We start from the raw sequence: 27,347 nt of genomic DNA on the forward strand, positions 1-27,347 counted from the left end.
AGTCACCCTTTTAAGAGTGCATGACTGTAGATCTTCTGTGATTTACAAGTGCAATGGAAAAAACTAAGTTTTGTGATTGCCCCCCCTTTTTTTTTACCTGCAGACAATAAAAACTGGCCTCACCATGGTGGGGAAAGTTGTGACGCAGCTGACGGGCACTCTGCCATCGGGAGCAACGGAAGAAGAAATCTTAGCGCATAGCAATACACGCCGCAGTCCCTTGGTCCCTGGAATTGTCACAGTGATCGACACCGAGATGGTCGGAGAAGGACAGGTCAGAACACGCTCAGATGGACAAACGTGTCTGCGCTTCCAGCTTACAGTGGTCCCTCGACTTACGAAGTTAATCCGTTCCGAAGGCACGTTCGTAGGTCGAAATTTTCGTAAGTTGAAAAGCGCACCCACGGAGGTCTGGAAACATTCGTAAGTCGAGGAAACCGCATCTAAAAATTCGTAAGTCGAGGAAGCCGCATCTAAACCGGCAACGACTTCCGGTCATTTTTGTCATTCGTAAGTCGAAAACTTCGGATGTCGAGTAGTTCGTAAGTCGAGGGACCACTGTACACTAAACTCAGTCATACAGAAACTTTTTTATCCTTGGGGAATCTTATGTAATCTGCCCGGGAATCCCTGCGTGTGTGTCATGGAAACCTGCGGTGTCCGCACCGGGACTTCTGGAGCCTAAAGTTTGTGCTCTGTAGCAGGCAGAAGGCTGCCTTTGGGGAATGCTCTGCCATGCCCAGTGCAGAAGAACGTGGGTAGTGATGGACAAAGGGCCCTTCAGTGCAGTTTGACCACCATTACTGGTCTTCTGGTTGAGGAACCCCCTCGTAAACATCCAAGGAATCTCAGGGTTTCCCCACAGCTTAAAAGCCACTGTGCTGCCAGCAGAGTCCGATGTGTCCATACAGTGTCGGCCCTGAATGCAGCAGCTCTGGGTCAAGGATGCAGGAGGGCCGAAGTGGAGCAGGCTTAGTTTAGAGAGAGACTTAGCAGTGCTGTGGCATTACAGGGACATCGGAAGCCGCCTTATACCGAGTCAGACCATTGGTCTTTCTAGCTCAGTATTGTCTGCACTGACAGGCAGCGACGCTCCGAGGTTCCAGGCAAGAGTCTTTTCCCAGCCCTATCTGGAGATACTCTCGGGTATTGAATCTGGGACCTTCTACATGCAAGTAGATGCTCTACGACTGAGCTTACAGCCACATCTGTACCCAGAATGTTGGGGGCAATAGGCTAAATCACTGTAAACCGCTTAGAGAGCTTCGGCTGTAGAGCAGTATATAAATGTGAGTGCTATTGCTATTGCTATCTCCCCCCACTCCCCACCCCCAAACTTTTACTGAGTCAGACCCTTGGTCCATCAAGCTCAGTATTGTCTACCCAGACTGGCAACTCCAAGGTTGCAGGCAGGAGTCTCTCTCTGAGCCCTGTCTTGGAGATGCTGCCAGGGAGGGAACTTGGAATCTTCTGCTTGCAAGCTGATGCTCTTCCCTTGAGCCACAGCCCCATCCCCTGAGGGGAGTATCTTGTAGTACTCACACATGTATCTCCCATTCAGATGCAAACCATGGCAGACCCTGCTTGGGAAAGGGGACAATTCATGCTGGCTACCACAAGACCAGCTCTCCTCTTCTTCCTAAACATGAAGAAAGGGTGGAAGAGGTGGTGTTGGATTGCTGTTTTGGACCAAAGCCCTGTGTCGAGTCTAGTTCCCCCCCTCCCACAGCTGTGGGCTTATTTGGATGCTTTTGTGCCAACAGATGCAAACTATAGCCTTGATTTCTCTCCCCCTGCGCCCCCTGCCTGCCTTTGTCAAGGGTAAGATTATTTATCGGCTAGGGAGTGCTAATTGGGAGTGAACACAAGCCAGCTTGTGTGCGGCTGAAGAGGCCTCACACAAAGTGACATTTTTGACAGGGCTGAGTGTGAAATGCCACTCTGCGTTTTCCTGGCCCTGGTTGGATGTTGATGTTGATTGGCAGTGACCACTGGCAAGGCAGGCATGGCCTGACTGCAGCAATGAATCTGTAACGGAGTTGAACCCGGGGGCCCAGAGCAATTGCGGTGGAGACTGTGGCCTCCTGAAAGGCCTGTTCACCAAACTTCAGGCATCTCAGCAGTGTCTGTTCGAGTGTGTGTTAGGGAGCAGATCGTCATTCGGCTTGAGTACATGAACACCCTCCAACATGTCAGACATGGGAACAGGGAGACTCCGGGGTAATGCTTCTTTTCTTGCACTATGGATTACTGTCTGGGTCCCCCCACTCTTTTACTACAGATTGCCTGTTGTTCTCTGTATGCTGATACTCGGTTGAAGATACGAATATGGCGAATATTGCTATACTGCTTTTCAACAAAAGTTCCCAAAGCGGTTATATGAGAAGAAGCATAATTGTCCCCTAATACACCGACCTAAGTCAGAGGTTCTCACACTTGGGTCTTTGGCCTCTGCCGCTGAGGCTGATGGGAGTTGCAGTCCAAGGGCATCTGGGGACCCAAGTCTGAAAACCTCTGACCTAACAGACAGCTGGTAAGGCACCTCACCAGCTGCAGTGTGCGTACTGGTGTGCTTGACATAGTGCCTTTAGTGGTAACCTGCTCAACTTTGCCCCCCCCCAGCTGTTTCTGGACTAATTGATTAAGTGCCGTCAAGTCGGTGTCGACTCTTAGCGACCACATGGATAGATTCTCTCCAGGATGATCTGTCTTCCACTTGGCTGTTAAGGTCTCTCAGTGGTGCATTCATTGCTGTTGTAATCAAGTCCATCCACCTTGCTTCTGGTCATCCTCTTCTCTTTCCTTCCACTTTCCCCAGCATTATAGACTTCTCAAGGGAGCTGGGTCTTCGCATAATGTGTCCGAAGTATGATAGTTTGAGCCTGGTCATTTGTGCCTCGAATGAAAATTCTGGATTGATTTGTTCTATGATCCATTGGTTTTGTTTTCCTGGCTGTCCATGGTATCCTCAAAAGTCTTCTCCAACACCAAAGTTCAAAGGTGTCAGTGCTTTTTCTATCTTGCTTCTTCAAAGTCCAGCTTTCGCATCTATAGAGTGTCACGGGGAAAACCATTGTCTGAACGATTCTAATCTTTGTAGGTGTAGACATGTCTCGGCATCTAAATATCCTTTCCAAGGCCTTCATTGCAACCCTCCCAAGTGCTAGTCTGCAGCGTATTTCTTGACTGCTGGATCCTTTACTGTTGATGGTCAATCCTAAAAGGCAGAAGACCACTTCAATTGTCTTCATTGTCAGTTCTGAGGCTGGTTGCTGTACCCATTGTCATTAGTTTAGTCTTCTTTACATTTAATTGTAGTCCCTTTTTTTCACTGTGCTTCTTGACTTTCATTACTAGAGCTTGCAGATCATACGCATTCTCAGCTATCACAGGGGTGTCATCAGCGTAGCACAGGTTATTGATGTTTCTTCCTCCAACTTAAAAACCATGCTCATTTTCTTCCAATCCAGGTTCTCTCAATGAGATGTTCTGGGACGCCCATTTTCCTAAGGATATTCCACAACTTGACATGGTCAACGCAATCAAAGGCTTTTCTGTAGTCAATAAAGCACATATTGACTTCTTTCTGGTATTCTTTGAATTTCTCAATTATCCAGCGTGCATCAGCAATGATGTCTCTTGTTCCTCGGCCTTTTCTGAAACCTGCTTGAACATCTGGACTACAGCTTCCATAATCCTGGACTACAGCTCCCATAATCCTCAGCCACAGTGGCCAATAGCCAGGGACTATGGGAGTTGTAAGTTAACATCTGCAGGAGGGCCAAAGTTGAGCAGCCCTGGTTTACATGCATCCACACTAGACTCAAGATGCACCTGCTCCTCATTCAGAGACTGAACATCTGTGGAAGGAGGCTGAAATGTATAATGCATATGTCTGCATGGTACATTCTTTTTTCTTAAAAAGGCCGTCCCCCAAATTCTGAAGCCAAAATGAGGATAGTGACTGCTAGGGCTAGAAAATCAGGCATGACCCTGGTAAACAGGGAGCCATAGAAGGAAGAGGAAGGAAGGAAACAGGGAGCCATAGAAGGAAGAGGCAGAGGAAGTGTGTGCGTGTGTGTACACACATGTTTACTTCCTAAGTCCCCAGTCTGCAGATTGTGTTTGAATTGACCCTTTGTTGAGCAGCAGCTGGTTGGAGGGCTGCATCCTCCCCAGCTCTTGAACAAGGAGTTCAAAAGCCCTTTGACCCAGCTATGGAGATCACTTAGCAGGAGATCTCTTCCTCCGTCTCCTCCTCCTCTCTTGCTTTTTATTCACAGACAACTGGAAAATGGGAGCGCACCTAGTTCCAAAATGTGGGTAAAGTGCATCTCCTAGCCTGGTTAGAACCCTGAGAATGCCCCTGGTGTGTAATGCCACAAACGCATCAAGGCAGCCATTGGGTGCATCTATGTGAGAAGTGCCCATAAACCGGTTATTACAACTAAGAAGACTCTGCCCATGGTTACTACCATGGGGAGGGCACCCACCAATAAATTCCCATTGGGGCAGGCGGTCCTTTGGACATCCCAGTTGGCTCAGAGTTTCATAGGTCTAAAACTCTTTAGAGTTTTATAGGTCAAAGCCAGCACTTTGAATTGCACCCAGAAACAAACCGTGAAACTCCTTTAAGAAGAGGTATGAGAAGGTTCTCTTGTCTGTATCAGAGACTTGCAGCTGTATTCTGAACCAGTTGAAGCTTTTGCACAGAAGTCCTCGTAGACAGTCCTGAATAGAGCCCATAGTGAGAATCTAATCTGGATGTGATCAGGGCATATGCCAGGCTGTGGCCCGGCCATGTTTCTTGTCTCCACTGGAGCTTGGACTGTTGCATACAACTTTACAATGCTAAGCATCTTTTCCACCCCTCCCACATTTTGCTAAAACAACAGTCGCCTTTCCAGCTTTAAATATGTTGCGTTGAGTCTGTTTCTCACGAGTCGGTTCAAAGAAATACCTTTCTCTAGCCCATGAATAATGACAGTTATTCATTTGACCTCTGAGGCCCTGCTGTGTTAATCGCAAAATAACATAGAACCCCAAGGAAAAAAATTACCAAATATTTCATTTAAGTTTTTACAAGGTTCCCTTCTCACAGAATAAGACTCTTGGTCCGTTTGGGATTTATTATTCTTTCCTGGAAAATATTCTCTTGGCTTTTCTTATAATGCCAGAAAAAAAAGGAAGAAATAAATTTTGCTTCATAAATTTCTCATGAAGCCCTTTTTAATGCAGTCATTATTTCTGACGTTCAGTGTCTGCTCCCAGACTCCTCCTGCAATAGCTTTAGAAATAAAATGATTTATCTTAGGTTTTTAAGTTGCCTTATATATGATTTAGAGGATTTTTGTCTTGAATGAAGTTGGCCTTTGATCTTCATAGTAATGGTGAGCTAGCCTACTTAATGGATATTATGAAAAACTTTGAGGGGGGGTATTTCTTCCCCCCTCCTTTTATTTTAGTAAAAATGATGGCGCTTGAGTTATTCAAGTACATGCTGAAATATAAATAAGATGTTATTGCTAAGTTGAGGGTTCCTTTTCTGTCTGAAGGCCCTGAAATAACACAGAATAACTACAGACAGAAGTATGGACTCTGTTCTCGGATCATCCCCAGCCAGAAATAACAAGCCGGCTCTTGTACTCCTGTGCCTTCGGGATTTCGAAACACCACTGGAATTAACAATTTAATACTTTTCCAGTGCTGAGGGTGGGCCTCGGAATTTTGCAATGTGATCTTCAGAAGCGGAAAAGATCTTACTCCTGCACTCTCAATTTTGCCAGGTCAACACCACTCTGGTTTCACTACCCTAGGGCTGCATAGTGAGGGTGTGAAAAGGGTTTTCCTGGATCAGACCTAAGGCCCACCTGGTTCAGCATCCTGTTTCCCACAGTGGTCAACCCAATGGCATTGGGAAGCCCATGAGCAAGGCTCGAAGGTGTGCCCCCCTCTCCTGTCAGGGTTGCTATTCTGTAGCTTCTGAACGTGGAGGTCCTAGGAACATAGAGAGCTACCTTATACCGAGTTGGAGCATGGGTCCATCTAGTTCTGTATTGTCTACACTGATTGGAAGCAGCTCTCTAAGGTTGCAGGCAAGGCTGATTTCCAAAAGGGCTTTTCTTTGCCTCTCCCACAGAGATTAAGAATCAGCGTTATGAATTGCTGGTTCACATTTCAAATCAGATGTGAGCTCACTACCAAGGGTGTGCATAGGACTTTTTCCTGGGGGGTGGGGGGGGGGCAAAGCCAACAATCCCTTCAGATAAAGAAGGCAGAAAACTTGATGTCCTCAGGCGTTGTGTTTATTCTACTGCAATCTTAGCCATTCACATTTCGAATAATGCAGCTTGCATGGCCTGTTAAAATTACTGTCTTTGGGATTCCTTGCAAAAGGAAGTTTCTACACTGAAGCCAGAGGATTTTATGAAGGAATCCGATGAGGTTCTTAGTAAGTCAGCAAAACTTACTAGGCAGCAGTTAAGCACTTTAAAGCTGTAAGAGACTGGAACATCAGAATTCCCTCTTCCCAAAGGAAAAGAGCGTTCAGAAGTCATGGTACTTTGCCTTTTGCTTGGCTTGTCCTGCTCGTCCAAGACCCATGAAAACACACAGACAAGTGATTAAAAATTAACAGCCTTTATTCTCACCCAAATCTTGACAGCCTTACAAACCCTACCTTCACACATAATATGATTGGTTGATAAGAGTGTATTGGGGGAGGGGGGAAATGGAGTTGAGAAGTATTTGTTTCTTGTAGGATGACCTCAACCCTTCATCCAGGGGAGAGTTCTCCAACCCAACCCCGGCCAAGTGTTGTGATCAGGTCTAAGGGGGATGTGCCGAAATCCAAAGTTAAGGAACAACAACCACACACAAGGGTAACCGCAGGAGAGAAGGGAGGGAGAGAGGAAGGAGAGGAAGTGTAAAGACAGCTTTCGATTTACGACAGCCAGATCTCTGACCAATGCCAAGAACATGATGCCTGAAATCTGAAATTGTCTCTTACTGCTGTTTGCTGAAGGCTCCCAATTTCTTACCAAGGACCTGGTGGAAACTGAGCCCAGGACAATGACCACGGCAATTTCTCTCAGGCATTATGCCTGGTTGCGCTCTACCACACTGCAAAATGACACAAGAGAACGGATTGAACATTTACCGTTTGACAGAAAGGGTCTCTTTAGCAAATCCATGGATACAACATTAGAAACGTTTAAAAAATTGAAGTTTACAGCCAAAGGTTTTTCGACTGCAGCTTCGACTCAAGCCCCCCCCCCCCATCTTTGCCGCAAACGTTCCAGGACTGAACAGAGATTTAAACTCTGGTCTCATAAGAAGAGCACTGCTCCCATCCAAGGCATTGGTCGCCGGGCATCCTGTTTCCCATAATGGTCTCCCAAATGCTTCTTGGAAGCCCACAAGGATGGCATGCGTGTGTTGGCCACCCTCCCCAGTGTTGTCCCTGCCCTACAACGGGCATCCCATCTCCTTACTTTCACCTCCAGAACTTTTGAGGACGTGGGGTGCAGAGAAGAACAAAAGTTCTCTCTACGGGACTGTGTCTCAGATCTGCTTGGAAGAAAATATTGTATTCAACTTGGTATATGCATATAGACATTTTTGTGAATTTTGCATGCAGTAGCTGTTTGTGTGGTAATTCTACTTTAAAGTTTTGGTTTTTTTAAAATAAAAAGCAGCAACCCCAAACAGGGTTGGTTTTTGAAGCAGAACTGTGGCCTTAGAAAGAAAGAGAGCGAGTGTAGAAATGTTGAATTATTGGACTTGGCTGTTGTGTTTATATTTGCAAGCCGAATAAAAATAATTACCAAGAAGCCCAAACAACTTTGTGGTCAACCCAAATACATTAACAAGGTTTGTGAGCTTGTTTAAACTTCCTTTTAATGAAGTGTTAGCAAACTTTTCAGTTAGATGTTATGGCTGTTTCTTTGGAGCCTTTAATTAGTTGCAATGAGTAGAAATAGATTTCCTCTTTTCTTTCTTTCTTTTTAAACTCTCCCCCTAATTAAAATTAAACGCATAAACTTTTAGTGGCAAGAGTTTTTTAAAAAGTGTTTTCTTTTGACCTTTTGATTTTTGACTTAATTAATTCATTGGATGGGACCACCCAAAGTTAGTCTGAAATAATGATCTTTCTCAAAGGCCTGCAGTTTTGTGCCTGACTATAAATCTGCTAAACATCCTAAATAGCTGATGAAGAATACACAGTAACGAAAAGATTTAAAAACAATATTTTCATCAGAATAATTGCCTTTCTCTAGCCCTTATACAGGGTGATCCATGGCCAGACACATCCAGACATCTCTAGCCAGGGTCAGTCAGTCAGTCAGTCAGTCCTTTATTGCGGTCATAGACCAGTACATAGTTAAAACATACATACTTGCAAAAAAAACTCAATATAATAAAACAGACAGATTATAACACAATACTGACAGGTTAAAATTAAGGCAGTTGTGGTGAACTCCAGATAGATCTTACTAAAAACCTTACTGAGCAGAGCACCCTCCATTACAATCATAAAACAGGAATCACAGAAAAAAGAAAGCAGAACATTATTGAAAACCTAAGCGGATGGTGCAAATGATATAACAGTACCTTGCCATTTTACTGATTAGGTTGTCATCAAGACTGGACAGTAAATACTTCAAATAGAAGTCATCCAAATGCCCAGGAAAACATTGCAACAAAGGGGACACTAATCTTAAGCGGGTGTCCCTATAGAAGTTACAGTATAAAATGGCATGCACAGTTGTCTCCACTTGACCAGATCCGCAAGGGCAAAGTCGAGCAGAAAAAGGGGTACCTTTAAATCTTCCCTCCATAACAGCAGATGGAAGCGCATTAAGACAGGCGAGCGTCAAAGCACGTCTAAATTTGGGAATGGTAATTAGACTTAAATAGCTAGCTGGTTTAATGTTAAACATTTGATCCCCCAGAAAGATATTCTTGGGCAAGGAAGCGACTTCTTCCTGCAGTTCCATGTCCATGATACATTGTTTGATCTCAATCCTGGCTCGATCATATCCCAATTTCATAATCTCATCCTGAGAGAAACCATAGTGAGCCAATTTGTCAACAATTTGGGTCTTCCACTTAAATCGGAAACAGTCTTAATAAGGGAGGCCAATCCTACACAAGAGAAGACAAATTTTAACCAGAATAATATGATATTCCTCCAATAACAAGTTTCCAATCTAATCATACCCACCTCTTGTTTTAGCGCAACATTGGGCACGCATCGGGGGACTAACAATATAGATCTCAGAAATTTAGACTGCAGGGCTTCTAAAGCCATAAAGTTGCTGACAGGTCCTATTTGGGCTCCGTACAGCACTTGAGAGTGGACTTTAGATACAAATAGTTTAACTGCAGTGGGAATATAAGAAGCCCCCCTCGAGAAATGAAAAGATGTAATAAGGTTCATAGTTAACTGTGCCGTCAACAATGTGGATTTGAGGTGGGCATTGCGTGAGCCTGAAGAATGAAAAACCACTCCTAGATATTTGAAGGAGTTGACCTGTGCAATCCTATGACCATTGATGGACCAACAATATTGCCTAGGTCGTTTTGCAAAGACTAGGACTTTAGTTTTTCCATAATTTATCTCAATGGACTCTTGGGAGCAAAATTTGGGAGGAGACCCAAAGCACGTCTCAAACCAATTGGGGTCTGGGACATGATTGCCATTTCATCTGCATATAAGAGAATAGATACATGCTTATTTGCTATTTTGGGAGGATGCGTGGAAGGTGTAGATACAAAGGAGACCACCGAGTTAATATATAGATTAAATAATAAGGGAGCTAAAATGCAGCCCTGCCTCACGCCCCTGTATGTAGGTATCGCATTCGAAGGGGACTCCAGTGCATTACATCAAACTTTCAGAAAGGCACCTTCATACAAGGAAGAAATCAATAATAACAACCTTCTGTCCCAGAAGTCAATGGTTAAAGTTAAAGCCAGGTCCTTGAGCGATAGCTGAACCCCGAGAGGGAGTACTCGAGCTGGAGCCTGATGTACAGCAGGCCTCGATGTACAGAAGGCCAGACTCCTAGAATTTATATTAGGCTTAGAATCTAGAGTTGGAGGGTCCTTGAAGAGTTTGAGCATCTCCAAAAGATGGGTGCCCAACCTCTGCTTGGAGACCACTAGTGAGGGAGAGCCTTCCTTTCTGCAAGGTAGTCAGCTCCATTGTCGAACTGCTCTTACCATTCAGGCATTTCTCCTACTGTTGAACTTAAATCTACCCTTCTGTAAAACTTAAGCCCATTTGGTCTAGTCCTATTCTTTGGGCCAGCAGAAAATAATTCTTTGCCCTCTTCTGTGAGAAAGCCCTTCAGGTATTTGGAGACAGCTATCTTGTCCACGTCCCTCTAACCCTAACCCTCTCAGTCTTCAGGCTAAACATATCCAGTTCTTTCTATTTTTCCTCATAGACTTTGCTTTCCAGACCCTTGAACATCTTTGTTGCTGTGGAATAAAGTGGAACCAACAGGCCTCCGTGGGTGCCAGGAGTTGAAATCGACTTGACGGCACACTTTATCTTAAAAAAACCAAAACAGCTGACTAATAGTCTCTTATGCAGAGAAAGGGGACCTCTCAGTTTGAAATTAAAGACAGCAAGTAAGAAGCTGACAAACAAACCATGACTACCACAAGACCAGAAGAGCTAGTCTTGCGGTAAAGGTGTGCCATTGAGTTGGTGTCAACGCCTGGCCACCACAGAGCCCTGTGGTTTTCTTTTGGTAGAATACAGGAGGGGTTGACCATTGCCTCGTCCCACTCAGTATGAGATGATGCCTTTCAGCATCTTCCTATATCGCTGCTACCCAATATAGTACCAGCAGGGATTCGAACCAGCAGCCTCTGGCTTGCTAGGCAAGTCATTTCCTGCTGTGCCATTAGGTGGTTGGTTAGCAAGCATGAAGTGTGCCCTTTGCTAAGCAGGGTCCACCCTGGTTGGCATTTGAATGGGTGACTACAAGTGTGAGTCCTGTAAGATATTCCCCTTAGGAGATGGGGCCACTCTGGGAAGAGCACTTGCGTGCTTGCGTGCAGAAGGTTCCAGATTCCCTTCCTAGTATCTCCAAGATAGGGCCAGGAGAGACTCCTTCCTGCAACCTGGGAGAAGCCACTGCCAGTCTGTGAGGACAATACTGCGCTAGATGGACCAACAGTCTGACTCAGTAGAAGGCAGCTTCCTATGTTCCCCCAAGCTGGTACATAGAGACAAAACGTACAGACTAGCATGCCATGGCAAGATCCCAACATTCCCAATGGGCACTGAGCACATGGATTTCCCTGCTGGGTGAAATCTATGCTTGTAGAAGATTGCATTCTGGAAGGCAACACCTGCTTCAAGCAGCTTGGGCAACATGTGCCTCCCTGGATTGCATCAGCTGGGGAATCCCTTAAGCCAGCGTTCTGCATCGTAAGGCCCAGGGGCCAGAGGCGGCTTCCAGCAACTAAGAAAAGTCTTCGTCTCTCTTCACAGGTGCCCCCCCCCCCGATAAAAGTGCTGTACTGAATGGAGGTCAGCACAGTGGGAAATGGCTCTGGCCTTGAAGGTTTTTTTGCCAAAGCCGCTCCCGCTTGAAAAATAGTGACGATTGCTGCTTTAACCCCTGGCACTCAATCCTCTGTGAAGAGCATGCCAACGAGAGTTTAAACTAAATTGGCTGGTATAAAAATTCATTCATTCATTCATTCATTCATTCGATTTCTATACTGCCCTTCCAAAAATGGCTCAGGGTGGTTTACACAGAGAAATAACAAACAAATAAGATGGCTCCTTGTCCCCGAAGGGCTCATAATCTAAAAAGAAACATAAAATAGAGACCAGCAGCAGTCACTAGAAGTACTGTGCTGGGAGTGGATAGGGCCAGTTGCTCTCCCCCTGCTCAATAAAGAGAATTGCCATGTTAAAAGTTGATTCATTGCCCAGTTAGCAGGGGTAACTGGGCACATGCAGCTTGTTTCTTTTGAACCAGTATTCCTCCATCTTTTCTCCAACCTGCTATCCACCTTAACCCTTAATATCACCCCAGGTTTCTCTTTAAGGTTCCCAAGTTCTGAAAAAGCAGTTTGTGATTCGGGGTGAAGGACCAGTTGCTCAGAAAGCCATGCGGTCCATGTGTGTTCCCCTCTGCCCACGGAACTGAAGACGCATTCCTTCTATGTAATTGTCCTTCTCCGTCCTTTATTAACATGTTGCTACGTTCAAAGGCAGACAGTTCTGTGGGGCGAGGGAAATGGCAGATTGTGGCAACGTCCACTTAATTTCCACTTGGTTGATTAAAAACCGAGGCCCACAGAAGATGCTTATCACGTATCAAGAATCTATGAGGAAAGCCACCCTTGGGCCCCAGGCCAAGAGCTTAACCAATAAATGACCCTCTGACAATAAAACCTGAACCTACCCTGTAGAGTTTCATTGGCCCCGGTTGCCAGTGTTTGTTTACAACCAAACACTCTCTTCGCAGATGATAAGGTGGTCGGAGATCCTCGACATGGCCTTCCTCCCCATCTCTCTCTCTTTGTTTTGTTTTTATCTCCACTTATTACAGAAGAATTCTCTGTATAAAAAAGCAACAGGATTCCCTCCGAGCCTAATACTGTGTGCCTTAACTTTTATTAAAGGGGCTCTGCTTTTTCTCAAGAAGACATATTTGTCGTAGATTAATGGCTCAGGCCACGGCAAAGGCTGCTCTGAGTTTACGCTGGATTCTATTAAAAGGAGTTCAGCAGTTAATGTTGCAGATTTATCACATTTAGCTTTTCTTTCCCCCCACTGATGTTTGACCTTCGCTATAACGTCTTGAGGGGCACCTTGTTTTTCTTTCTTTTTTGGGATTCTTTTTGTTTTGTTTTTGTACATCCTAAAATATTAGAGGCCAACGTTGGCTCTGTTATTGGATGACTGTCATTTTTGTAATAGATATTGCCTTTTTTTTTTTAAGCAATACTTAGGGCTGAAATTGTCAGCTCGGACTGTGGCAGGGAGGAATCTGCTAATACATATTAGCAGTACTTTAGGATGTCCTTTTTAAAACAAGCTTCCATCAATCATAGCCTTCTACCAAAGCAATGAACTTCGGTGCGGCTGATGATTTGGATAGAGAGCTGGTCTTGTGGTAGCAAGCCTGAATCATCCCCTTTACTAAGCAGAGTCTACCCGGGTTTACATTTGAATGGGAGACATGTGAGCATTGTAAGATATTCCCCTTGGGGGATGGAGCTGCTCTGGGAAGAGCATCTAGGTTCCAAGTTCCCTCCCTGGCAGCATCTCCAAGATCGGGCTGAGAGAGAATCCTGCCTGCAACCCAGGAGAAGCCGCTGCCAGTCTGTGAAGACAGAACTGAGCTAGACAATACTGAGCTACAGCTACCAAGGGTTAAAGCTCTGTTGAACTTAAGACAGTCGGCTGATGGAGCCAAGTGTGTTCAATTAAGCCCCAGGTCGGGTTTGTTCCTTTGGAAAGTCGTCCGCTATCTCGGGGAAGTGAGGTTGAGCAGCTGACAAGATGAGTGGTGATTTTCGGGGGCTTGACAGAAGGGAGACTTAATGTTGTTTTCTCAAGTCCCTACTTTCTTCATGCTCTTGATAGGAGAGATAATTGAGCAACGTTCCAAGATAGGGTTCTCATGCATTGTGCAGGGTAGTGGCCAGATTCACGAACCTTGGCTCTAGAAGACTTTTTTATACTGTGCACTCCGTGCTAGTACCAACTGCACAGGGTTAGTGGGGTCCAGAAAACGGATGGGGGTATTGCCTTGGGGAGGGAAAGATGTGCAGGGCTTGAGCTGTTCAGGAGATGCAGCTGTGGCTTCTGTAGCACAGAGACAAGCTTATTTGCTTAAGGGTTTTTCCTGCTGTATCGCACACAAGGCTATTTTGTTAGAGATGGGGCTGTTCCAGCTTGCACACTGGATTTCTTTGGGGCGGGTGGGTGTGATTTCCTTGACTTTCCGAACCTGCGGGAGAGGTCCAGACACTGAAATAGTGGAAACATAGGAAGCTTCCTTTTATGGAGTCAGATGGTGACCACTGGTCCATCTTTTTGTCTGTCTGCCTATCATATTTCTACACTGCCTGATATAGGCATCTCTAGGTGGTAAACAAAGTTAAAAACATAAGAACTATAAAAACAACATAAGACAGTTAAAATCCATAAAACGGATAAAAACAATCTCAGTAAATAAAAGTATTTACAATTTAAACTTCAGTGAAAAGCCTGGGAAAACAGGAACGTCTTGAGAGTCTTCCTAAAAGCCAGCACAGAAGGAGAAGCTCTTCTAGCGCAGTATTGTCTACGTTTATTTTGTTTTGTTTATTTAGTTAACATATTTTTATACCACCCCAAACTCTCGTCTCTGGGCGGTTTACAACAAAGCAAACAAACCGAAAAAGTTAAAACATTAGTTAAAATAAACGACAACAGAAAAATTAGTTAAAATAAATGATGCAGAAAAGGTTAAAACATTACAACCATTTAAGTTTTAAAACAACATTTCAAAACAATGTTGAAACTATTAAAACAATATTTAATTAAAAGCCTGGGTGAACAGATGTGTCTTTAAAGACTTCTAAAAAGTGGTTAGAGATGGGGAGGCTCTTATTTCAGCAGGGAGCGCTTTCCAAAGCTTTGGGGCAGCCGCGGAGAAGGCCCATCCCCGAGTAGCCGTCCGAGGAGGATTGGCAGTGGCTCTCCACGGTTCCAGGCAGGAGTCTCTCTTGCAGCCCTACCTGGAGATTCTGCCAGGGATTCAACCTGGGACCTTCTGCATGCCAAGCAGAGGCTCTTCCACTGAGCTGAGGCCCCATCCCCCAAAGGTCTCTAAGCATCCAGACCTTTCCTGGACCCCTAGGGTTCCAGTCTGTTGCAGATAATTTAATAGGGGCATGCCCTTCTGATAGCGATGCGGCCCTCCTCTTATCCCCCTCCTTATGGAGGATAAGTGACTGGAGCCCATCCATGCTGGAAAAGTCACGGGGTGCAGGGAGGTCTCGTATGCTGTCATCCATGGGCATGTCTCCTGAGGCAACGTGGCATCTTAGGTGCTGTTATTTCCATCCTGCAGGAGTACCTGGCGCTTTCTTCTCCCTGTTCCCTTCCCAGCGTGGATGGAGCCCTTCTCTGCTGTGTTCGCTGTGCGTGTTAGGTGGCCCAAGTCAAGGCCTCTAGGGCTTTCTTCTAGGTTCTGGGCTCTGTCTGGGACCTGAGGGAAAGCCTCACCCCTTGAGAATGGTCTTGCTGGAGAACCCTGCCTGTCAACCAAGAGGAGGTCCTTCCTAGAACAGAGGACTGCTCCAACCTGGAACCCCCAAGAACAGGGATTTAGAGAATTTAAATCCCACCCGGCATGGGTATCCAGGTGTGGTAAGGAAAGTATAGTGGATACACTCCTCCAGGCCCAGGATGCCTCTGAATCCCAGTTGCAGGGGAGCAACAGCAGGAGAGAGGGCCTGCCCTCAGCTCTTGTCTGTGGGCTTCCCAGCGGCACCTAGTGGGCCGCTGTGGGGAACAGGACGCTGGACTAGATGGGCCACCTTGGGCCTGATCCAGCAGGGCTGTTCATATGTTAGCTGTGCTAAGCCATTTCAAGATGGCTTGATCAGAGTTTCCCCAGACAGGCTCAAGTGCAAGGACAAATGCTCTGGGCCCACCATATCGAGACCGACTCTTTCCTTCTGATTTGTTGATGCTGCTTAGTTGTCTTTCATCTGCTCAAAAGAAGTCGGGTGATTTGACAATTATGGACAGCTTCAAAAAGCTGTTGAAAAGTTGGGGAGACCAGATTGTCTGGACTTCAAAGTCAAAGCATCCAATATTCCACTGTTTAAAAAGGATGGGAGAGGGGAAGAAAAGTCGCCCAGTACACTCATTACTTACTCACAGCTCAAGTGTTCCCAGCATATTTGTGTTGCCGATGACAGAATGTGTATTTTTTAATGCTGCCGCATATTAATAGACGGATTCCCCCCTCTAATGCAATCCAGATTCCAAATATTGTGCTGTCCATAAATGTCAGAATCAAAGAAAGAGGAATTTATGGTTTCATCAGCAGTTTGCGGAAGCTCAAAGATGTTCGGGTGTGCTCTTGGAAAAAGCTTTCTTCATTTCCAGAGCATTACAAGGATATCCTAAAAATCCCATTGATTACTATAAATCTGAATTTTGCTAGTCCTTTTTTGTAGATCTGGTATATAGTATTCTTATGATGGGTGAGAACTGAAGCTGCCATAAACTGAATCAGATGACTGCTTCAAGTAGCCCATATTGTCTGCACTGACTGGCAGCAACTCTCCAGGCATTTGAAGGGGGATAGGTGTTTGGTGTCCCATTTAGTTTGCTTGGGGCAGGGGGCACAGGGCAGGCAGGCATGTTTCTTGAAAGGTCATGAAATTGCTGACACTGCTATCAGCTCCCCTTGCTTCATATAGCAACTGTTGTCCTAAAGCCAGCATGAAGTAGTGGATAGAATGTTGGACTAGGACTGTAGAGACCCGGGTTCAAATCCCTGTTCTGCCATGAAACTCTGGGCCAGTCTCCTCTCTCAGCCTCACTTACCTCACAGGGTTGTGGTGAGGATAAACAAAGCAAGAGAGCTCCTCTTGTGATAGAAAGCATGAATTGTCCCCTTTGCTAAGCAGGGTCTGCCCTGGTTTGCATTTGAATGGAAGATCAGATGTGTATGCACTGCAAGATATTCTTCCTTAGGGGATGGGGCTGCTCTGGGAAGAGCACCTGTCTGCTTGCATTCAGAAGGTTCCATGTCACCTCCCTGGCAGCAGCATCTCCAAGACAGGGCTGGGAGAGACTCCTGCCTGCAACTTGGGAGAAGCTGCTGCCAGTCTGTGTAGATGATACTGAACTAGATGGACCAATGATCTGACTCAGTAGAAGGCTATAACCATGTATAGTGCTCTGGGCTCCCCTGAGGAAGAGCAGGAGATAGATTAGATAGATAGATGGTAAAGTTAAAAATTCTTCAAATAAATCTATACCAGACATGACATGGAGGAAACCTGGTTTGGTGAGAAGTTCCTTTGTTAGAAAGATAAAAGCTGCCAGAGAGGACCCCGACTTTCCTTCATTCAGAATTTCATTGTGTTTGGCATTGGGCTTAATTTTTTTTTAAAAATGTGATGTTACAAAATTCAGTAAAAGAATAAAACACCGCCTTGTAACTCTCTTGCGCAGGTCCTTGTAAGTGAGGATTCCGACAGCGACGGCATTGCGGCCCACTTCCCTGCACACGAGAAGCCCATCTGCTGCATGTCTTTCAACCCTAGTGGTGAGTACCTTTGTCACTGTACATCGCCGTGCTTGCTACAAAGCACTTCCTCGCATTACTGTCCTCTTTGATGTGCTCTTGCTGGAGCTTCAAAAGGCTGTCCCAGAACACCTACATCGCGTAGTTACTTCCATACGTTAGGAACAAAAGCCGCGGGCATGGGTTGGGTATGAGCCCAGGAGACCTCAACTGACACGCCTGCTCAGTCGTGGGGTTGGGTGGACCCTGTAGGGCAGCCTCATGATCAGCCTGCTGGTTAACCTAGGAAGCAGCCTTCTGCAGAGTCAGACCCTTGATCCATCTAGCTCAGTATTGTCTGCGCTGATGGGCAGCAGCTCTTCAAGGATTCAGAAGGATCTTTCCCAGCCCTACCTGGAGATGCTGCCAGGGATTTAATCTGGGACCTTCAGCATGCAAAGCAGATGCTCTGCCACTGTGCTACGGGCCCATTCCCGGTAATAAGTATCTAACCTTGTTATAGATACCACCCTTAAGGTTGCTGGGGAGTGGGGAGTATTTGAATTCGACAGGAAAGGTAGTGTTTCGAGGGATGCCTTTTACCCTCACTTTGGGACCTTGTCGGCGCAGTCATAAATCCGGCAGTTTCCCAAGGAAGTAGTAACCACAGGTTTAAAGATCCAAATGGAAATGTGTTATATTGAATACAGTGAAGAGGCTTGACTAGAATGCTAACAAGGGGTTCCCCATGACACTTGGTCACTGCCATGGCCTGTGCCCAGGCTCCGTGTGTTACCTCCATCATGACTATGAATATATGGCGTTATGGCTATGATAGATGGGACAGGGAAGGGAAATAGTAGTGGCTGGTCTGTTTAGCTGAGCTGAGGTTGCGGGTGGTGGTGGGGAGAGAAGCTGGTAAAAGCTCCAGTGAGAGAGGAGAGGAGAGAGGGAGAACCCCAAGAATGCCCGGGGAAGGAAGGAGAAGGAAGCTTATCAGGGAACCGGCAGAGCGAAGATGAGCGAGAGCGAGCCCCAAGAGAGTTAGGGCAAGAGAAGAAGGCAGAGTTGGTCTGGAGGACCGGTACAGAGATCAGGGAAAGGCAGGCATGAAGCCTGAGATAGTTTGGATGGAGAAGGAAGGAAGATCCAGCTAGGAGGCTCAGCCATGGACCAGGAAGGGAGGGAAGGTGGAAGGGCCAGTCCGAGGAACTGGCAAGAGAGCAGAGTAGAGAGAGAGCAGAGGTAGTCCGGAGAACCATCAGGAGAGTAGAGGTGGGAGGGAAAGGGAACCCGGCAGAGTTCGGAGAGGATGGACGAGGGCCCGGTCAGGAGGACCGGAAGCCCAAAGAAGTCCAGGGAAGGAAGACCCCATCCAGATATCTGGCAGTGAGAGGGAGGGGGGAGCAGGGCAGGAGGTAATCAAGAAAGGATTAGAAAGGCGTAGAAAGTAGACGGAAATGAAATGGAGGAAATTTGAATAGAGAGGGGGAATTGGCTTCTTTTGCCTAGGGGTTTGATACAGGAAAGCCACCTAATGGCGGAGGGAATGGCGCAGGGAAATGACTTGACTAGCAAGCCAGAGGCTGCCGATTCGAATCCCTGCTGGTCTGTTTCCCAGACTATGAGGAGCACCTAAATTGGGCAGCAGCAATATAGGATGATGCTGAAAGGCATCATCTCAGATTGTGCGGGAGATAGCAATGGTAAACCCTCACCCTGTACTCTACCAACAACAACCACAGGGCTCTGTGGGCGCCAGGAGTCGACCGACTCGACAGCACACGTTGATACAGGAGGGTAGATCTCAGCTGAACGTTTAAAGGCATTTCTTAAAAGAAAGAGCAATTCACCATTGGAGCCAGTTACCTTGGCAGATGGAGTGCTCTCCCTCACCGGAGGTTTCCAAGCAGAGACTGGACAGCCATCTGTTGGGATACTCATGCTTGAGATTTCTTGCAGGGGGTTGGACTGGAAGGCCTCCGAGAAGGGAACATCCTGAAGAAGAAGGGGGAGTACCTGATCTAGCAGCCTCCTCCAGATCTCAACCATGCGCAGAGACCAGGAGCATGACAGCTTTCCCTGGCCACAATGCTGCAGTTGGTATACATAGGAAATAGGCATTAATGTGTCTGAAAACCAAGGTAATGGAAGGTTTCCTTCTCCATTGCATTTGCAGATGAAATGGAGACTCCCTTCCCCCAAATGTTGCTTCATTTATTGAGGTTTGTGCCAATATTCTGATAGATTTGACACCACTTATACTCTTGCACTTAATGCTTAACCCGGAGTTGCAATGCCGATTTCTTTCCAGGTCTCGTCTTTTGGGGTTAAGGGGGCGGGAAGTGATCTGAAAATGCGATGTCAAGCCTTGAAGAAAATCACCTTTGCCCTTCTCCTTCCTCCTCCCAGCTGAAGAAGGTTTGTGGGCAGGTAGAATGCATCCTGTCCGTGCAACCTTGTCCAGCCGGAAGAGCCACTTGTTTATTATCCTCCCTGCGACAGAGTAATAACTTTTTGATTGACTGCCTGGCGGTCAGCGAAAAAGGGAGCTGAGGAGATCAAGAGCTTCCGCTTGCTGAAATTAATGAGTTCTAAAGTGAATGAAAATGCCTTGAAGAGGTTTGGGGTGAAATCACATTTCAAAGAACAAAAACGAAATGGATGTCCTATCTCCTGCTTGCAGTGGCCGGTCGGACCGACAGTTGACTGCCCATCTGTTATGTCAGAACTCCTTAATAACTGCATACGGTTCAGAGCGCTGTTGCTTTTAGTGCTTCTGACAGGGGTGGGGGTGAGGGAGCTAAATGTGCACTGGCGCATTTGTAGGGCCTGACAAGAAATCCTCTGGAGAGCTTGTTCCCATTGCCTACCTCTAGCCTGTAGTCGCCACAGTCTGTAGAGTTGGGCCTTTTGCGGAGGTGTCGACTGTCCCTAAAGGAAGCCTGAGCTCTGCAGCTGGTTTGGTTGTGTGTTGACTGAGTCAAGAGAGAAACAATCAAGAAACGCGAGTCAAAATCAGAAGGGCTTGGGTGGGACACTGTGATCCCACCCACTTGCCGGACGGTGGGAGAGCGGTGCAACTTCATTTTTATTGGCTTTTATTTCATTTCATTTTGTAGCCGATTACATAGCACTTCTCTTCTGAAAGCCATGGGGCCATTAATTATTTGTTCGTTTATGCTGGTAAATAACAGCAAAGCAGCTTACAAAGAATTATATTATCTGTCGCCTCCAAGGAGCTAAGGGTATTATACCTAATTATCCCACTCTATCCTCAGGGAGACCTTTATCTTGCAGTAGTGAGCATGAATTATCCCCTTTGCTAAGCAGGGTCCAGCTTGGTTTTCATTTGGATGGGGGACTACATGTGAGCGCTATAAAGTCTTCCCTTGGGGAATACTTGGGCCATAGCTCAGTGGAAGAGCATCTGCATGCTTGCATGCAGAAGGTTCCAGGTTCACTCTCTGACATCTCCAGGGAGGGCTGGGATTGACTGCTGCCTGATACTTTGGAGAACCACTGCCAGTCAGTGTTGACAATGGACCAATGGCCTGACTCAGTATAACCAGCTCCCTATACTCATATCCTCGTGACAAGCCTGTAAGATAGGTTAGGCCAAGGGTTTGCCTGGTCCATAGTCATTCAGGGAGCTTCAGTGGGGATCTGAACCCAGCTCTTTCTTTTCCAGGACACACCATGCTGGCTTTCAACTTGCCTAAGGCCACCCTGTGAGTCTAAAGATGATTTGAACCCCAGTATGCCAGATCTACATCTAAACCCTGCGGTCAACAGGCTCGTTTTCCCACGAAAAAGTTTCATTAGGAGGGATTAAGGCTAGAATACTCTCCTTCAATAAAATATTTAAAGAGGTCCAAACAGTTTACCAAACACCCTGGACACTACGGTGACCTGGATGCAAACACACGCGACCCATAAATGTAAATCCATGAGTGCTCTTTGGCTGAAGGCACCTCGGACCACAGTTTGGGAGGTCGCAGCAGATGGAAGGAAATCTGCGATTTTGGGGGAGAGGCGATTGAGATGTTTATGCCTTGGCTTCCCAGCTCGCAACGTCACGTACGCCGCCCTGCCAGGAATTTGAAGTGTGTGTCATTTTGATAAAAAGGGAAAGAGGGGGAAGGATTAAACTGTTATCCGGTTGAATCAATTGCTCCATCTCAGGCCAGGCTTGTCTAAACTGGCGATCGTCTAGACTCCAGTCTGCCAGAGTTGGGCCAGTGACTCCTGCATTATTGAGTGTACATTATTAAGGACATGCAATTTAGGCTGGAATCGCGCAAGCCGCTGAGCTTTAATAACTACAGAAGTTATGGCACTAATTATGACTGCTCCATCTGTTTCCAGCACAAGTGGTGTTGGGTTGAGATAGCCTGCTGAGTCTGAGCCATTTGCGGGAGAAGTTTGCAAAAGTCCCACTGGTTTCCAAGGTGGGAGGGCCTTCCTAGTGCGGAACTTGCTAGGGGCAAGACCAGCAAAGGGGCCGCCACTCGCGCCTTGCATGGAGCAGAAGGTCAGAGACCACGAGAGATGTCTTGGTCTGCACACTGGAGCCTGTACTTGACGCAGACCCCTGACATGGTTGTCATGGTTGAAGTGTGGTGGGCAGATAGTCGGGAGCCTCTGGGTTAATGTCTGAAGCAGAGCAAGCAGAGCATCTTGGGGCAAGACGCTCTAGGAATCAGGCTGGAGAAGTGGAGACTTGGAAGATCGCTAGGAGCTGCTCAGAGATGGTAACTCAGTGGCAGAGCATCTGCTTTGCATGCAGAAGGCCCCTGGTTTGCCTCCAGGCCCCATGGATGTATATTCATCTATCCCATGCGTCTGGGGTTGTCAACCCCTCCGTACAATGATCTTCATGACCTGAATTTTAGATCTGCCCTGTTTCCTTGGGCCTTGCAGGTTTTATATCACCTGGGTGTGCAGTCTTTATGAACAGACCACATTGGAGCCTTGCTTATATAATGCCATTAGCACTTAACTGTTAGCAATTATACAGGCCCTGCAAAGCTATTTTCATAGGCTGTATAATAGGGCTCTTAAAAGCAGAGTGGCTACTTGTTAAAAATGTCCTCTGGTGAGTGTTGAGAAGTCCATAAAACATAGTCATAAGGATTCCTTGTGTCACCACACAAGGAGTGGCTAAGAGTGTGAGCTACTAAGTCCCCAGTGCAAATCTGGCCTCAGCCGTGAACTCTCTAGCTAACTTTGTGTAAGTTTTGGCCACACTCATAGGCACATGTAGGGGAGCAGTTCTTTCGTATCAAGATGTCAGCAGTCCTGATGAAGTCGATATGCTCAGTTCCTCAGAACCAAGAGCATTTCCTTGGAAGATCTTCTAGATTTAAATGGGGCTCTTTTTCTGGTAAGAGTGTGACCCTACAACCACTTTGTGCCCCTGTATATATTCTGTGGAACCTAAACATGAATATTACATGCAGAAGTCAACATGCTGAGTGAGTGTGTGGGGGGGAACCAGGATTCTAGCCATTTCACCATTATTCTTTTCAACAAAAACATTGTCAAAGTGAAGAGCTTGTAAAGAAATAGGCTTGAAATTGTGTGTGCAGTGCTTGCTAAAAGCTCAGTAGCTGTCAAGGACCTGAGGGCTGTGCAAGCTTTCTCACCTGAGTTGCCAACAAGACCCAGCCTGGGATATGTATGTATGTATGTATGTGTCAAATTTGTACACCGACCCAAACCTTCGTTTCTGGGTGGTTAACAACAACATAAAACAAGTTAAAACATACACAAAAATCTTAAAACAATTAAGGCAATCTAAAAATTAAAAACAGGTCAAAACTTAAAAATTTAAAAAGCTGGAAAAGTTTGGCTGAAGAGGTGGGTTTTCAAGTGCTTTTAAAAGATTGTCAGAGATGGAGAGGATCATATGAGGATGAGGTCTTAGGTGTGGTGGTAGAATTTGATTGGGCCTCTTTGGACAGCAGTTGGAGGAATCACATTATCTGTTGCTTCCCTGTGTTTTAAAACAGACACATCCAAATACAGAAAACTAGCCTACTAAGATGGGATTGAACCCTTCTCACTGATGTGCTCATTTTCGGCCTGCAGTCATTTGCTTTTTATATGTGCAGACTTGCAAATTGGCCTCACCTTACAAGCCCACTCTGCCGCCACCAGATTCACCCACCACACTCCACCACATGTCTTTCCCCAGTGCAGTGGTGCCTCTTGGGACCTCACCACTTCACCATGTTGAATGGAGAGTGTGGTCTGGATCACACCCAACACGCTCCTGCCGCTGGCTTTCAGGAACGCTTGTCTGCTGCTACCGATGACGCTCGTTGAAGGCCCCCTGAGAAGTTTCTAAGTTTCCCATCATGGTTCCTCAGTACCTAGTCTGAAAACCCTTGCCAGTAGTCAAGTCAAGTTTTATTTACGGTCCTAGACCAAACAATCCATGCATACAAATAGCAGAACAATTTATAAAAACTCTATAGGTTCTCATTATACATCTTAAAAGCAATATAACAAAATTTAGCTACAGAGTTAAAATTAAAAACATTTTCATCAGAGAGTAAAAATTTAACAATTTGTTCAGCAGATCGGTCTGTCTGTTTACAGACCAGAGGTAGAATTAAGTGCTCCTTTGATTGCCTATGTATTTTACAGGATAATAGAATATGCTCAATAGATTCTATTTCCCCACTGCCGCATCTGCAGAAGCGTTCTTCCAGGGGAACACCACTGTATCTCCCGGCTAATAGTGCAGAGGGAAAAGAATTTGTTCTTGCCCTTGTAAATGCCCACCGGAATTTGCTGAGTGTAATATGGGACAAATAATTTGCTGGTGAAAGATCCCATCTAGTTCTTACTCCTTTATAGAATTCTGTCAAAGAGGCCCAGTTATTTTGCAATTCAATATCTGTCAAACGCTGTTTTACTATTCTTTTAGCATTTCCCAAGTCTAACTCCAGCAGTTGTTCAGGGTCTATTCCTAGAGCAGCAAGCTTTTTACTAACTACAGTGCACCACTGCGGTTGTGGGTTTAACGATAGAAACTGAGGAATTAGGCCCACTGGGCGTAGGTGGACTCTCAACCAAAAGTAAATGATTAATAGCCAGGCACGAGATTCGATCTTTATGAGGCCAGCCTCCATACGCAGTATTACGTTTGCGGTGCATCTTGTAGTCCCAAAGATAGCTCTCAAGAAACCGGATTGAATTCTTTCAAGCATATCAAAGTTCGCATAAGGTCCCAATTGGATCCCGTACAACAGCTGAGGGATAACCTTTGCTAAATATAGTTTTAAAGCCGCAGGAATAAAACCTGCTCCCTGCGTTCTGAAAAATCTGTTAATTGCCACCACACTGCGTTTTGCTGAGTCAGCTACCATTCTCATATGTGCCGCTTTCCCAGCATTTTGTTGAAAAACCACCCCAAGATATTTTATTTGATTGACCTGTTCTAATTTATGTCCATCCAAGGTCCATGTAAATTTCCTTGGTTTATTTTTAAAGCACATAATTTTAGATTTGTTATAGTTGATCTTCAAGTATTCCTCTTGGCAATATGATGTTAGAACGTCTAAAGCTCTTTTGAGCCCGACCCTGGTTTGAGATAAAATAACCGCGTCATCCGCGTACATCAGGATCGGGATCTTTTTGTTGGCTAATTTAGGTGCGTGGATATCAACATTTTGCAGCCGTTTAATCAGATTGTTAATGTAAAGATTGAATAAATAAGGGGCCAACACACACCCTTGCCGCACACCTTTCTCTGTTGGAATTGAATTGGTGAAATTGCCGGCAGTGTCTAAACGTACTCTTAAAGAGGAGTTCTCATGGAGCTTGATGAGCAATAATAAAAGCCTTTGATCTATAGATGTACTAGCCAATTTAGTCCATAGTAAACTCCTTGAAATTGAGTCAAAGGCCATTTTAAGATCCACGAAAGCGGCGAACAGTGGTCTTTTATGGACCCTAACTTGTTTGTCCACAAGTTGTTGTAAAATTAAGCAATGGTCCATAACCGATCTATTCGGTCTAAAACCTGCTTGCTCATCATGGATTATATGCTCCTGCTCCATCCAAGAGCAAAGTTTTACACACAGATGTTTGGCGTACAATTTACTTATTATATTCAAAAGGCTAATTGGCCTGTAATTAAAGGGATCCTCCCTATTGCCTCTTTTATAGATCGGGACCACCATGGCTGAGCCCCACTGCTGAGGGAATTGTGCAGTTTGATCTATATAGGTGAACAAAAGAGCCAATGCTGGGGCCCACCAGTCTATATGAGCCTTTAATAGTTCTGGAGGGATGTAATCGTTCCCGGGTGCTTTTCCACCCTTCAGCTGCATAATTAGTTGTTCCACCTTATAGGTGGAGACCGTAGGCCAGGAAGGTAAAGTATCTATATGTAGGTCAATCTGGGGTTTAAATGTGTGGTTGCTATAGAGTTCCCGAAAGTGTGATTCCCATAATTCAGGGGCAATTGGACAGGCCTGTTCTGAGTTTACCTTCTTTTGGGATAATGAAATCAGCCTCCAAAAATGTGTTAAATCATTTTTCCTGGCTGCTTCTATCAGAGATAACCATTCCTTTTGAGCTGCAATCATCTTCTTAGTTCTAAGAAGAGCTTTATACTCCTTTTTCTTTTTAGACAGTTCTAAATGTGTATGTGTAGACGGGCAGAGAATAGCATATTTTGAGAGCATGACAAGATGCTTTTTTGTCCTTATGCAATCTTGGTCAAACCACTTTTTGGTATGGCCAGTTTTCTTTTTAGATTTGGCATGATGATCTTTAGTTAGTAGAGATTTAATTGAACTTGTAAGAACCTCATACTTTTCAAGAATATGGGCATTTTGGTCTCTTTTAATCAGTGCATCCAGCAGCCCTTCCTTAAGTGATTCTCCGTTCTTCGAGTTAAACCATTCGGAGAAAACTTGATTAATTTGGGAATTCCATTTGATTCTGGAAGTCCCATCAATGGCCTGTTGTGTAAAGGGCATAACTCTAGAACTCGTATCTTGCTTCATGAAAGTGTATTTTAGTACTAAAGGATAATGGTCACTTTCTGGCCTAGCTATGATGTTAAATCTAGGTATTGCTTCAAATACATCTCTAGAAACTAATACATAGTCAATAGTAGATCGATTAGTGCCCCGTTGGAAGGTAAATTTTCCTGGGCAGTCCCCAGACGCAGTACCATTCAGAATTAATAAGTCCAGTTTGTTAGCCATTCGGGCTAAACATAACCCTGCGAAATTGCACGTTGGGTCTAGAGAAACGCGATTAGATAAACCAAGTTCTAACTCATCCAATGGGGGCCACAAAGAAAAACTTCCATAAAGTGAGACGTCATTGTGACCTAGTCTCGCGTTGCAATCTCCAGCTATAATCAGAGGTGTATTAGGGTATTCATCTATAAGCTTAAAGATGTATTGTTCAATTTCACCCCAAAGCGCCTCCGTCTGTGAGATGCAACTCTGCGTTGGGACATATAAGTTTACACACAGAAAGCTGGTATTATGATCAGAGACCAGTATAGCCAAAGCCCACTCCCCAGGACAAGATACCTTCACCACCTGCGCATTAAAGCGTGAGGTAATAAATATACCAAGGCCTCCCAATGGTCTACCAGCCTTCTTACTAGCCAGAGCTGGCCTCGTGTAGGAAATATAGTTTTTGAACTTTATTTCACCTAACCACCATGTCTCCTGTAAGATTATGATATCAAACTTAGAGAGAAAATTCAGGAGGTCACAATCTAAAAGTTTAGAGCCCCAACCATGAATATTCCAGACAATTATTGTAGCGGATTGACAAGCCAGGTGTGGAATAGGATGTCAGTTTTGCCTGGCAGTGTCCCCGACAGTGTCTCGTTCCACCAAAGTTTCTTCTCCTTCAGCGAGCCAATCCCTCAAACCCAGTTTGGATGGAGATTGAAGTAGAACAGAGTTGAATTGAAATGAATGCTCTATAAGCGGAGATAATAATTCCATAGAAGCATTATCCAAGGAACTATTAGGCTGTCCAGTTAAGTTCCTGTTAGTTGCACTCAACGCTTCTATTTGGGTTGAGTTA

The 27,347-nt window shown here is 45.4% G+C and overlaps 1 protein-coding gene across 18 annotated transcripts in view; it reads left to right on the plus strand.

The window, feature by feature from the left end:
- Positions 1-27,347, plus strand: part of BCAS3 (BCAS3 microtubule associated cell migration factor) — a 535,871-nt gene that overhangs the window by 114,486 nt on the left and 394,038 nt on the right. For all 18 annotated transcript variants that reach the window (XR_008311725.1, XR_008311724.1, XR_008311723.1 and 15 more), the window contains 2 exons: positions 104-274; positions 17,222-17,315. Coding sequence is in view for 15 of the 18 variants with exons in the window: in XM_053274524.1 (XP_053130499.1) it covers positions 104-274; positions 17,222-17,315 (265 nt within the window). In the remaining 3 variants the exon portion in view is untranslated. The remainder of the gene's footprint in view (positions 1-103; positions 275-17,221; positions 17,316-27,347) is intronic.

The sequence above is a fragment of the Hemicordylus capensis genome, chromosome 12, assembly GCF_027244095.1.
Source record: "Hemicordylus capensis ecotype Gifberg chromosome 12, rHemCap1.1.pri, whole genome shotgun sequence".
NCBI classification, from domain to species: domain Eukaryota; kingdom Metazoa; phylum Chordata; class Lepidosauria; order Squamata; family Cordylidae; genus Hemicordylus; species Hemicordylus capensis.